This window comes from Protomyctophum bolini, assembly GCF_963924005.1.
Source record: "Protomyctophum bolini genome assembly, chromosome: 15".
Lineage (NCBI taxonomy): Eukaryota > Metazoa > Chordata > Actinopteri > Myctophiformes > Myctophidae > Protomyctophum > Protomyctophum bolini.
Window position 1 is genome coordinate 1,850,904 of NC_137876.1, and position 14,418 is coordinate 1,865,321.

Below are 14,418 nucleotides of genomic sequence, written 5' to 3' on the forward strand. Positions count from 1 at the left end.
GATTGTCAATGGCTCATTTTGAGATGTGTGGGGACAAAGGCTGTATATTGGAGGGGCTAGCACCCCTTAAAAATACATCATTTTGCATCGTGCTCCTAAAATAATTTGTGTGCTACTAGATTTTTCAACTTAGGCGCACACGTGCTACTTGGAAAAATGCTAAGCGTCGAGCCCTGGCCGTGCCGCGCTCGGGAATAATTTGATTAGTAGATTTTACCCACCCCCCCCCCCCCCCAATCCAACCTATTGATGCTGAGTGCCAAGCAGGGAGGTAGATAGATAGATAGATTTCTTTATTTTTGTGTCATGCACCAAAGGCGCCCAGCCCACATGGACTTACAGGACACACCATATCATTGCTTCAATATTGCATTGAGTACAAGAAACAGATATGTTTTGTTGTTATTCCCTTTTTTATTTTTTCTCTCTCTCTTACACAAACAAAACATTCTGCCTTATTTCCCACGCCCTGCATAAAAAGTCTGCCAAAGCAAAAATACCTTTCCTAAAACAAAATTCCAGTTTTTCATAGTCCTCCAACCAGAAAAAGTCAGCACAATACCAAGTCAGGAGGTATTGGGTCCCATTTTTACAGTCTTTGGTATGATCGAACCCTGACCTCCCAGTGTCAGGGCGGACACTTAGCCGCAATTTGCAACTTTTTTTTGATAATGAGATGAATCCCCATGCATCCAATTCGTGTTTGCGTTCTGCTTGTATTAAACAACGTTAAACTCACCAACATTACAGCTCTAGGCCAAGTTTGAATTATCCTCTTTCAATCTGCCAAGCGTTTGTTTCATAAAAATCCGCCGTAGACATGTTATGAGATACTATTCCTTTCTGTCAAGAAATTCTATGCATGTGATGCAGATTGGAAGCACTCGTTTTTATTAACGGGTCACGCTGCTGCCTCCTGCATTATGTGCAGATTCTAAACAGATGGTTCGCAGGGCCGTTCAGTGACATACGACGAGCGCTTCCAAACTCCAACACTTAGAAAAAAGAATCACCTGCACAGAATTTCTTGACAGAAAGTAGCTCATAACATGTCTACGGTGGATTTTTATGAAACAAACGCTTGGCAGATTGAAAGAGGATCATTCAAGCTTGGCCTAGAGCTGCAATGTTGGTGAGTTTAACATTGTTTAATACAAGCAGATCGCAAACACAATTTGGATGAGTGGGGAGTCAATGGAGGGCATTGCAACTCTAGATTCATCCCATTATAAAAACAAATCTAGAGTTGCAAATTGCGGCTAGGCAGACACTCTAACCTCAAGGCCTCTGAGCTGGAAGAGACAGCATTTATACACAATACCAAGGTCTGCATCACCATATGATATGAATGTTCTTCCTACTAGAACTACTGTGACACACTATTCACACACACACACACACACACACACACACACACACACACACACACACGACTGACTGGTCCCACACTAAATTATTCACACTCTCACACACATGCAACATACTGTGCCAATTACAACACTTCCTCACTATGCTCTTTCAAACAGCCACAATTCCATTTCAATTCAAAGGGCTTCGTTGAGATGAGAAAACATACGTTTACATTGCCAAAGCAAAAAGAACAAAACAACAATACAATCACAACAAAGATCATGTACATTTGAATGTCAGATTCTTCAATAAATCAAATGTCTATCTATGTACCGAGATCACTCCATGCAGATGGTGCAGGAATACACACAATGATTAGTCTTTAGGGTGGTTGTGTTCCATTTGATATCCTCCTTCTCCAAACACAGCAGCTCACAAAACACACACACACACACACACACACACTGTGGGCACCAAACTCCATCACTGATTGACATGCCCTCTCTGTCTTTGTCACACACACACACACACACACACACACACACACACACACACACACACAGTCACACCACACACACACACACACACACACACACAGTCACACATTCACACAGTCACACAGTCTCACACACACACACACACACAAATAAGCAGTGCAACGCAGTGTGTGATACAGTGTGAAGTGAACCAACTAAACAGAGTATCAACAAACCAACCAGACAGTCAACACCATCCACAAACACATAATAATAAATAATAATAGTAGCTCTGGTTCCATAGCTCTAATGTAGCACTGGCCCATAGCTCTAATGCCGTCAACAACGGCAGCATTAAGAGCAGTAATTAGGCTATAGTTTGGACCCAGCTGTATAACAGTGTCTGCCATGCAGAGCCTGGGAGGGACTGTTATACTTCCCTGTGAACTCAACTAATAACTCACCTATGACTATCCTCAGATGCTTCAGCCGGGTCAGAACGTCCTTCTTGGGGTCCAGAACCTTCTGCGTGGACTTCTTCACGTCCCCGTGCGGCTTTTTGGAGAACATTATTATACTAACCGAACCGAACAGAACACAAACAAACAAACAGCAGCGGGGAGACGTGGTGGGCCCCGGGACGGTCAGGAGACAGGACGGGGCAAACGGAGGAGCTAGCCGAGTGGTATAGCCGTGTTGCTGCTGCCTCGGCTAGCTTGTTTATAGTTTAGTTAATGTTCAGATAAATAATAAACTGTCCCCACGGCGGGCGGGCGCCGCGCTGCGAACGAAGAACCCTCGTCAACAGACATCAGTACGAGACAGAAACACGAAGTAGTAACAACAGTATAGCCGGGGAGGAAAGGAGGAAAGGTGCATTGTTGTTGTTTGTGTGTGGAGGTGTGGGGGGTTTAATTTCTTTTTAAAAGAGAGGCGTTGTGTAATTAATAATCAAACGTATAGCGGCGCAAAGCAAGCATCCATCCATTGCAACGAACCTAACCAGTAACCTCCCTTCTTCTTCTTCTCCCAAAACACAGAAAGAAGCACCCGGAGGAAGCTCAACTGTTGACCAAAAGCGTCTACAACAACATCCCATAGCTTGGCGGTACGGGACGCTATTGGGCTGGTTTTGGTTGTTATGGCAACTGCGAATCATGCCAATTGCCAAGGCATATCCAGATCAGTGTATGGTTCCTGCAAAGTGGGGTCCGAGGACCCCCCAGGGGTCCTTGAGGGAGTTCAAGGGGGTCCCTCAGCTAAATTATAATTATAGGTACAAATGGATGAACTTTGATGAATTGAACAAGGTGGACCCTCTTGTAAACAAGTGTAATGCTTATATTGGGTCGTCCACTCACAGTTATAACAGTCTTTGTATTGAGTTTGTGCTTGAAATGTACTGTAATTCTGCAAACTGTTAATAAATATTTAAATCAATCAATCAATGGACCTAATTGTACCTCTGTTACTCGGGTCCGTTTGGTTCCATTTGTATACACTCTCAGAGTTAAATTAACATTGATTTTACAACATAAATTGGTGTCCCAAGAGATAGGAATGCCATTTAATGGGGGTCCAATCTGAAAAACCCATGTTTCTATGTGCTCAACCTTTTTCATGTCAAGGACCCCCAGAATTATCTCTATTGGGCCACGGACCCCCATATCAAAATATGTTGTTCCAGGGACCCCCCCCCCAGAAGCCAATATTTTAGTTTAAAATGTTCGCTCTGAAATATATATTCAAAGATTTGCGCCACGTTTTAAAACACCAAAAGGGGTTCCCGTTCAGAATGGGTTAAAAGGTATAATAATGCCACAATCTATAGAGGAATAACAGTTTACGTCCACACTAATTATCCATAATGTATAAATGATGGATAAGGCCTTTTCGTGGAGGGGTCAGAATAACAGAACATTTAAACTGTCTATAGTACTTTGCTGCTGCGAGCCCTAGAATGTCTGCAATCTATAACTGAACTTCCATACAATTCATGTAGGCCATACTTGGGCAACGGGCGGCCCGGGGGCCACATGTGGCCCTCACCTTCACTTAATGTGGCCCTCGGGTTAATACCAGAATAGTAGATTAGTAGCTTAACCCTCTAAGACCCATAGCGTTGCTTCTTAGCAACAATTTTATTTTAATTAATTACTAAATTATTATTATTTCTTTCTGTTCTTTTTTCACCTCAACGTCATCAGTGATGTTCATTGCAATGCCATTTCAATGCCATTAGTCATGATATTTGCATATAAATACCCCCCACAGAGGCTGAAATTAGAGTAGTATTAAAATGTATTTTTTTTATGTCCAACGTAACTATAATTTAAGGCATTTGAAATTAAATAAAAAAAATTATTTTTCAGGATTCCAATTAAAAGATAGCAAAAAAATAATTCAGGATTTAAATTCAAATAATAGCAAAAAAATAGCTGATCGGCTGTTTTTGCTAGTAGTATTATGCATTAATGTGGCCCCTCTGGAGTGAGCGGGGAAATATTGTGGCCCTCGCCATCGTTAAAGATTCCCACCCCTGATGTAGGCTATTCCAAATGAAATATACCCTACTATAAATAGAATATATATATATATATATATATATATATATATATATATATTTCACAAGTTACCAGTATTTAAAATGTGTTCTAATGTGTAAAAGTCTATTAGAAAATAGCAGATCTACAAGCTGCATAATGAGTTTCGGCTACTTTCGAATAGTGACAAAGTATGGTTTCAAAATAATTGTAGTGGACTAAATTGTAGTGAACATCATAAACAAACCCCACTCACTGTAGCCTATACTCTGATGAATTGAAAAAGGTGGACCCTATTGTAAACAAGTGTAATGCTTTATTTATGGTGTCGTCCACTCACAGTTACCAGTTTTTGTATTGAGTTGTGCTTGAAATGTACCTATTCTGCATACTGTTAATACATATTTCAATCAATCAATCAACTTCAATCAATCAATCAATAGCTGGCTGCTGTCTCCAACGACAACCAGCTGGTCAAATCACGGCGCGACCCTTCGGGCTATGGGATGGCTCCGCCGCTCATGAAAACATCATGGCGGAGGGAGGAGGGAAAACAAAGTAATGGATGGCAGAGACATCGACCCCCTAGCTGCGTGCGGTAAACCAGTGGTTCCCAAAGTGGGGTCCGGGGACCCCCAGGGGGTCCTTGAGGGAGTCCCAGGGGGGTCCCTCAGCTAAATGATAGTTTGGAACCAGTGTAAAAATACAAAAATACACGACTCAGAGTTAAATTAACATTGATTTTACGATATAAATTGGGGGTCCCATAGAAATGCCATTAAATGGGGGTCCGTAGACGAACGCATGACATAGGCCTACTGGGAGGTCCTTGAAATTAAACATGTTGAGAATATCTGGTATAACTTTTCAAATGGGGGGTCCGCGGGCTAAGAATTAGTGTCAATTTGGGGGTCCTCCTTGACATGAAAAGGTTTGGGAAGGGAACCAGTGAACTAAATAACACAGTGTTGTGGTTTTACTGGTCGACGCGCTCAGAATGATCCAGCTCTCAAATTCGCCTCGTCAGGCTTGCCAAAGGGCGAGGGGAACTCTGGGTAATGTAGTGCATCCCTCCCTCAATCCCTGCCTTGCATAGCTGCCTTGTCGTACGTCCAGCGACGCTACGGTGCGCCATCATTAAAAACTACAACTCCCAGAACTAACAAGAAGCCATCAGGCGCTGCCGTGATTTGTTTTTAGCTTCCCCCCCCCCACTTAGCTTTTAGACACACGAGTGTTCCGAACGAATTCATTTGAAGAAGCAAAAGCTTTATTTATTTTGTTTTTTGACTACCATCCGGTCATCACGTGTGAGTAAACAAGCCTTTGATCTAAGCGGCGTATTTGTTTATGTTCCTTGACAATATAAACAACCTCACAATTCAACAAGCAGCAGTTAGCTTGTTTATTTGTTTTTCTTTTTTCAGTCAGCTATCCAAAACAGACAGTTAAAATGATCTAAAACGAGCTGTTGTTGTTGTTATTATTATTATTTTTGCATTACTAGGCCTACTACACAGGCACAAAGAAACATTAGTTTAAAATAGCCATGTTATTGTTATGGTACCTCAGCTCTGATGCAGGAGACAGAAAGAAAAACGAATTGAGGGAAAAGATTCGTTTCGTTTCTTTAACAATTGTTAACTATTTCCTTTTTACAAAACTATTGATTAATTATTTAAGAAGTAGCCTAACAGACAGACAGACAGGCAGACAGTACAGACACATTGTCATTAGCCATGACAACAATTGTGTTATTACACAGGACCATGCACAGTGGCAACTTTGTGTTATCCTTTTAATAAAGAATTAAAATGATAAGAACAAAGGATCCTGTCTAAGTATCCACTCAATCAGTCGATGTAACATGTCTATAACATCGTAATACAGTGTTAATTACTGGTTGTACTTAACGGTTTATTCTGGTTTGGGAAACACAAGACCTGGATATCGGATAAATTCCATTCCAAGCATGTAATTATAGGTTGAATGACCTCTCCAGTGTCCATGGTAACTTCTCTATGGCAGTTCTTTGCCAGGCCAAAGGATAGGAGGGACTTTTATTTGTTTTCGCCCCTGGCCTGCTTGGGGATTATGGATTGGGCTAAAACCTTATATGCCCAAATATGTAATAGGCAGGTGAAGCTATCGGTGACAGACATTATAATCTGGGCGCCCGACCTGAGCGCACAAACCATACAGTCTCTGAGCGCACAAACCATACAGTCTCTGAGCGCACCACAAACCATACAGTCTCTGAGCGCACAAACCATACAGTCTCTGAGCGCACAAACCATACAGTCTCTGAGCGCACAAACCATACAGTCTCTGAGCGCACAAACCATACAGTCTCTGAGCGCACAAACCATACAGTCTCTGAGCGCACCACAAACCATACAGTCTCTGAGCGCACCACAAACCATACAGTCTCTGAGCGCACCACAAACCATACAGTCTCTGAGCGCACCACAAACCATACAGTCTCTGAGCGCACAAACCATACAGTCTCTGAGCGCACCACAAACCATACAGTCTCTGAGCGCACCACAAACCATACAGTCTCTGAGCGCACAAACCATACAGTCTCTGAGCGCACCACAAACCATACAGTCTCTGAGCGCACAAACCATACAGTCTCTGAGCGCACAAACCATACAGTCTCTGAGCGCACAAACCATACAGTCTCTGAGCGCACAAACCATACAGTCTCTGAGCGCACAAACCATACAGTCTCTGAGCGCACCACAAACCATACAGTCTCTGAGCGCACCACAAACCATACAGTCTCTGAGCGCACAAACCATACAGTCTCTGAGCGCACCACAAACCATACAGTCTCTGAGCGCACAAACCATACAGTCTCTGAGCGCACCACAAACCATACAGTCTCTGAGCGCACCACAAACCATACAGTCTCTGAGCGCACCACAAACCATACAGTCTCTGAGCGCACCACAAACCATACAGTCTCTGAGCGCACAAACCATACAGTCTCTGAGCGCACCACAAACCATACAGTCTCTGAGCGCACCACAAACCATACAGTCTCTGAGCGCACAAACCATACAGTCTCTGAGCGCACAAACCATACAGTCTCTGAGCGCACAAACCATACAGTCTCTGAGCGCACCACAAACCATACAGTCTCTGAGCGCACAAACCATACAGTCTCTGAGCGCACCACAAACCATACAGTCTCTGAGCGCACCACAAACCATACAGTCTCTGAGCGCACCACAAACCATACAGTCTCTGAGCGCACAAACCATACAGTCTCTGAGCGCACAAACCATACAGTCTCTGAGCGCACAAACCATACAGTCTCTGAGCGCACAAACCATACAGTCTCTGAGCGCACAAACCATACAGTCTCTGAGCGCACAAACCATACAGTCTCTGAGCGCACAAACCATACAGTCTCTGAGCGCACAAACCATACAGTCTCTGAGCGCCCAAACCATACAGTCTCTGAGCGCACAAACCATACAGTCTCTGAGCACACCACAAACCATACAGTCTCTGAGCGCACAAACCATACAGTCTCTGAGCGCACAAACCATACAGTCTCTGAGCGCACAAACCATACAGTCTCTAGCTGAAGTGTTAAAAACTAAAACTGACCCGATGATGATGTATCGCTTGTGGAAAAGTAATAAATCGCATGCCCTGAATCTGCTTCACATTGCCTTGCTGTCATAATAATATTAATAATAGTAAACCTCCATGTATTTACAGTGTGGAAGAAGTCAGTCAGCAGCCAGCCCAGTCCAGCCCGGCCCAGCCAGCCCGGCCCAGTCCCCCCCCCCCCCCCTCCCAGGAGGACATGCCGGTGCACCGGGACCGGGACAAGAAGGAGAGCACGGCGGAGGAGATGGAGGTGGACGAGCAGCAGGAGGTCACCTCCTCTGAGGAGGACGACTCCGACACCTCCTCCATCTCTGAGGACGGAGACAGCTCTGGTAAGACACCTCCTCCATCTCTGAGGACGGAGACAGCTCTGGTAAGACACCTCCTCCATCTCTGAGGATGGAGACAGCTCTGGTAAGACACCTCCTCTATCTCTGAGGACGGAGACAGCTCTGGTAAGACACCTCCTCTGTCTCTGAGGACGGAGACAGCTCTGGTAAGACACCTCCTCTATCTCTGAGGATGGAGACAGCTCTGGTAAGACACCTCCTCCATCTCTGAGGATGGAGACAGCTCTGGTAAGACACCTCCTCCATCTCTGAGGACGGAGACAGCTCTGGTAAGACACCTCCTCTGTCTCTGAGGACGGAGACAGCTCTGGTAAGACTAAGACACCTCCTCCATCTCTGAGGACGGAGACAGCTCTGGTAAGACTGTAAGACTAAGACACCTCCTCCATCTCTGAGGACGGAGACAGCTCTGGTAAGACTATGGGCGCGTTCGGCTATGCGCACCGGGAATGTGGTCAGTTTGTTGAGTGTGGTGGGCGGTGACGTCACAGGGTGCGTTCAGTGTGCCTTATTTACGAACGACCAGTTATACAACACACCGTTCACACTGAGCAACCCTACCCTGAGGGTTAGGGTCGCTCAGTGCGGGCACTCGGCACACCCGGTGCGCAGCGCACTGGATTTTAGAACGACAACGCACTGAGTGCACTGAATAAACGAACGACAAGAGAGCACACCTGTGCGTTCAGGGCGCATTTCCGAACGCGCCCTATGTTTGACCTATGTAATATGACCTACAGTATGATCTATCACCTATGTAATATGTTTGACCTATGTAATATGACCTACAGTATGATCTATCACCTATGTAATATGTTTGACCTATGTAATATGACCTATGACCTACGTAATGTGTTTTCTTGCTGATGTTCATCCATGCAGAAATGGACGAGGAGGATTGCGAGCGGAGGAGATTGGAGTGTCTAGATGAGATGACCAACCTGGAGAAACAATTCTCTGACCTCAAAGACCAGTAAGACTGTCTGTCTGTCTGTCTGTCTGATTAAAATGGATGAACGGGGTAATCCTAAAAGTACGTTTTATTAACAGCTGATTTTCCAGAAAGTGCATTATTTACTACTATTATTGAATTCATCTTTTCGGGCGATAACCGGCGATTGGGCGATGATGTATAGAGAACGAATGGAATGTGTAGGCCTGTCTGCCAGTTACAGCCTCACCTGACTCTCTCTCTCTCTCTGTGTGTGCGTGTGCGTGTGTGTGTGTGTGTGCGTGTGTGTGTGTGTGTGTGTGTGCGTGTACGACCCAGTCTGTACCGCGAGCGTACCAACCAGTTGAACAGTAAGCTGACGGAGGTGGAGGCGGGCAGGGCAGCAGAGTACCTGGACCCTCTGGCGGGCCTGTTGGAGAGCATGCAGGTCCGCACCAAGGTGGCGGGTAAGAGCATGCACACGCACGCGCACACACACACACACGCACACACACACACACACACACACGTATGTCATTGGCAGAGGACAGAATGGTGAATGGTGGCAAAGTGTTCATATAGGAGGAAGTGAAAGTGACTGAAAATAATGACCATTTCGGCTGACTCTATGCCCTCTATGGCCACACGGTGGCAGTATAAACATGTCAATGAGTTTTTAAATCACTCTCTGACGTTTCCCAGGAATCTACAGAGAACTGTGTCTGGAGTCGGTGAAGAACAAGTACGAGTGTGAGATCCAGGCAGCGTGCCAGCATTGGGAGGTACGCACGCACGCACACACACGCACACACACACGCACGCACGCACCCACACGTACACACGCACGCACGTCTTCTACACACGTTATTATGAAAATGGCAATAGTCAATGCAATGCAATAGTCTTAGCTATAAGTAACACATTTTGTATTCCTATTTATTTCTTGTTTCATAAGCTCATCTGCCGTGTAATGTAACATATTTTCACTCGCATCATTAACACAAGTTACTGTGTGTGCATGTGTGTTGTGTGTTGTGTGTGTTGTGTGCATGCATGTGTGTGTGTGTGTGTGTGTGTGTGTGCACACAGAGTGAGAAGCTGTTGCTCTTGGATACAGTCCAGAGTGAGCTGGAGGAGAAGATCAGACGTCTGGAGGAAGACAGACACAGCATAGACATCACATCAGGTAACACACACGCACTTATGAGATCAGCTGTGTGTGTGTGTGTGTGTGTGTGTGCGCACCCAAAAAGGCTGGTAAAGCATTGTAGTGTCTCTGCTATAATTGTCAGCCGCCACATATGGTGGAGACGACATATTATGACACATCTACTTATAGCCATAGATATACTAGATGCTGAGTGACATCATGCCTGTTATTGTAACATGAAAACACATGTTACTCCTTTCTGTACCTTTACTATGTGTGTCCTCGTATGTATCTCCTTTGTGTGGACATAAATAAATGGTTAAACTGTGTGTGTGTGTCTTTGACAGAGCTGTGGAGTGATGAGGTCACAGGGAGGAGGAAGAGGAGAGATGCCTTAAGTCCCGACAAGAAGAGGAGAAGACCCTCCGTGGTGTCTGATATCCTTCTAACTACATATAAAATAATGTTTATTTTTCTTTTTTTTTGCTCAAATAAAAAATTACACAGATACTCTGAAACTCTCTGACTTAAAGCACAAAAACCTCCTGTTTTGGGGGCGAACCTAGCCGATCTACAGATCTAGGCTATTTCGGTGTAAATCTTAAACAGGCCTAGTGTAGAACCCTGGGGATTCAGGTCAACTAAGTGCAGGGCTTAAGTGGTTAACCCAAATGTCTTCTAAATCTTGACAGTTTTCTTTAAAAAAAACCCTATGTTTCTATGTCAGTCGTTCTCAAACATTGTCATGTCAAAGGACCCCCCCCCCAGAAGCAAAGATTTGAGTTAAAAAACGTTCACTCTGAAAGAATATACAGCATATTCAAAGATTTGCGCCACAGTTTCACGATTTTTTCCCAAAAATAGCAGACCTACAAGCTCATAGCGCGGCACTCGGTGCCGCGCTATGAGCTTGTAGATCTGCTATTTTTTCCAATAGCTAGAACTTAGAAGTATAACAGAAATCCTAGAACACCAACAGGGTTTCCCGTCCTGAATCTAAGCTAACTCTGCTCAGTCTTTTCTGTGGGTAAACGTTGACATGAAGCCTCCCTTTGCCCAACAGACAACAGACGGAGCACAAAACCATATTTCCGCTCACTGCGCATTGAAAATGTGAATCACACTCTGCTTAATCACGTCTGTCAATCACTGGCCTTTAACTCCGCCCACGCCCATATATAGTCTACATGCTACCTGACCTCGACATCCTGGAGGACTGGACGACCATCAGAAAGGTATGTACAGTACCTGTGTGTACATACATGGGCAGCTGGCGGCCCCTGGGGGCCACATGCGGCCCCCACCTTCACTTAACCCATTTAGGCATGACGTCAACATATCAGTGGTTCTCAATATTTCATGTCAAGGACCCCAACAATTATTATAATTTCAACCTGGTGTCCCTGTTTTTGTCGCTCTGGATTAAGAGTGTCTGCTAAATGCCTAAATTGTAAAACTGTAATCTCTTCTAATGTGTGTTTCAGGCGGTGGCTACGCTGGGACCTCACAGAGGGAGGGCAGACTCTGATAGTTCCATGTTCCCCTTCAGACAAGACCGAAGCAGACCCATCCTCAACTGCTGAAACATACAGGAGCACACACACCCTCTCTCTCTCTCACACACACACTTCACACACACACTCTCTCTCTCTCTCACACACACACACACACACACACACAGAGGGACAGGGAACGTCATGTTGTCACCATACAGTAAACCTAAACCATACAGTAAACATAAACCGGGACATGAGCTATAGTTCTGTTGTAATAGATTTCTCTGCATTCAGAATACTCTTAACAATTTTCCTTTTTTGCTAGATTTGTATTTATTTTTTCTTACACTTTCATACACTTGGTATGTGTGGCTTTCACAGTGACAAACTGGTCTTCCACGGTTCTGCGCTGTGAAATTAAACAGATTCACCCGAGACCTTTCTGGAAGCAAAAACGTGCCAATGTTGAACGTGCCCCAACCTCCACAGTGACCCATTTTGGGCGGGAACCCCTTTTTGGTGTTAGCATCATGCTATGCTTTAGCTATTGAAAAATAGCAGATCTACAAGCTCAGTGCTACAAGCTTGTTGTAGGTCTGCTATTTTTGAAAAATCGAAGAACCACTGACATAGAAACATATAGCCTTTTCAGAAAATTGTCATTGACCACACACACAAGTTATTCATAATAATCATAGTGACCACACACAGAAGTTATTAATAATCATAGTGACCACACACAGAAGTTATTAATAATCATAGTGACCACACACAGAAGTTATTAATAATCATAGTGACCACACACAGTGACGAAGGCATACCTTGGCATTTCAATATCGTTAATTAAGCCTTGATTTATATACTATGTTGTATGACAGGCGTTGCTCGCTGAAAACAGGCCGTCTAAAAAGCCGTTTTCAGTGAGCGACACCGTGTTGTACGTTGGAGAGTATAAATTAAACCTCTTTTGGTGTTAGCATTATGTTGTGCTTTAGCTATTGAAAAATAGCCGATCTACAAGCTCATAGCGCGCCACCGAGTGGCGCGCTACGAGCTTGTAGGTCTGCTATTTTCTGAAAAATCGAAGAACCACTGACATAGAAACACGGCTTTATCAGAAAACTGTCAGGATGTCGAAGAACATTTATAGAATCTGATCTCGGGTCAGAATGGGTTAAGGGGTTTACTACACATTACTCTGGTTATTTGTCACCAGCAAATTGGGCCAAAATTTGCCTCCGCTCACTTAACCAAAGAAAAAAAGGTTATAGTAGCATATTATTCTCCATAGCTGTCAGCCAATTAGCTTGAGGTTAAAGGTTTTACTCCAAAAGTAAAGAATGTCAAGGTATTCCTGTAAATGTAAACTATTCTAGTAGTATTAGTCTGTTTATCTACCTCTATCTGACTTCCTCTTGTCTTCTCACTCTTTCCCTTCCTACCTAGTGGCCTTCTTTATAAAGGTTTGCCATATGCCAATATATTTATTCACGTTAAAACTTAATATGATAAATATGTCAACACTCAATCATGACGAGCATTGATTGCATTGTTCCACAGTCAATGCACCAAGATCAAAATGGGAATATCAAATAATAAGAATAAATAAATAAGATCAAATGTTATATCAGACTCTAGAGCATATCGCTGCTGTTTCGGGAGAAAACCTCATAACTCCAAAATGTTCATTTTTCAGGAAATGAAAATTAAGAAAACGTTATATTTTTTAACACAAAGCAATACAGCCTCATCAAAGTTGGTGTTGTGACTTTATATATTGTCAACTACTTCCATGAGAGGGGGAGAGGTGGTGGAGTTAGTTGCTTTATAGCAGACATTTTGAGGGTCCAATGGAGTTGAGAGGTTTTGTCCAAAGCACTTTTTACTTTTTTTTTCTTTCCAAAAACCCTAAAAAAAATGGAGTTCTGTCTCTTCGTGTAGGGACTCTATTTCATAAACGGGGAAGACATTTCAAATATTTCATACACAGGTTGTGGAAATTGAGAGATTACGGTGACTATTGAGCGTAAAATGGTTTACGACACTATCTTCACAGATAAATCCCATTTTTAAAGAGTGATGATTGATGACCAAACTGCCATTTACTTTATAAACTAATGTTTGTGAAATGAGGTGTTACTGTGGTGATGATATTAAATGTCATATGTTGTCTCTGCTTGTAAACTCATCTGGTGAATATTCAAGTCCAAAATCCTAGGTTTGTTTACAGGTTGTTTTATAATAAATATTTTGTATGTATTGATTGGTGTTTATAGTTGTGTGACCCGAGTTCCCTGATCAAGACTAATAGAGAAGAGCAACAGATATGTTGAAATGACAAACCCAGTCGGCCTGGTGGAGACAACTAAACATACTCTCTCCACGTGCCTTCGGCCTGGTGGAGACAACTAAACATACTCTCTCCCCGTGCCTTCGACCTGGTGGAGACAACTAAACATACTCTCTCCCTATGCCTTCTGCCTGGTGGAGACAAC

General features: G+C 43.7%; 2 protein-coding genes across 2 annotated transcripts in view; one reads left to right on the forward strand and one right to left on the reverse strand.

The window, feature by feature from the left end:
• Positions 1-2,848, reverse strand: part of ralgapa1 (Ral GTPase activating protein catalytic subunit alpha 1) — a gene marked incomplete at its 3' end in the record, with an annotated part of 112,020 nt that extends 109,172 nt beyond the window's left edge. Inside the window, exon 1 of the mRNA XM_080783393.1 lies at positions 2,291-2,848. Within this exon, the coding sequence (XP_080639519.1) occupies positions 2,291-2,396 (106 nt within the window). The 5' untranslated portion in view covers positions 2,397-2,848. The remainder of the gene's footprint in view (positions 1-2,290) is intronic.
• Positions 2,849-5,573: 2,725 nt separating this feature from the next.
• On the forward strand, positions 5,574-14,182 carry LOC308329995 (breast cancer metastasis-suppressor 1-like protein-A). The gene is made up of 9 exons (XM_080784588.1): positions 5,574-5,679; positions 8,105-8,328; positions 9,229-9,319; positions 9,617-9,744; positions 9,980-10,059; positions 10,367-10,463; positions 10,775-10,864; positions 11,598-11,662; positions 11,912-14,182. The coding sequence occupies exons 2-9, from the start codon at positions 8,193-8,195 to the stop codon at positions 12,008-12,010; spliced, it is 786 nt and encodes a 261-aa protein (XP_080640714.1). The 5' UTR covers positions 5,574-5,679; positions 8,105-8,192; the 3' UTR covers positions 12,011-14,182.
• The last annotated feature ends 236 nt before the right edge of the window (positions 14,183-14,418 follow it).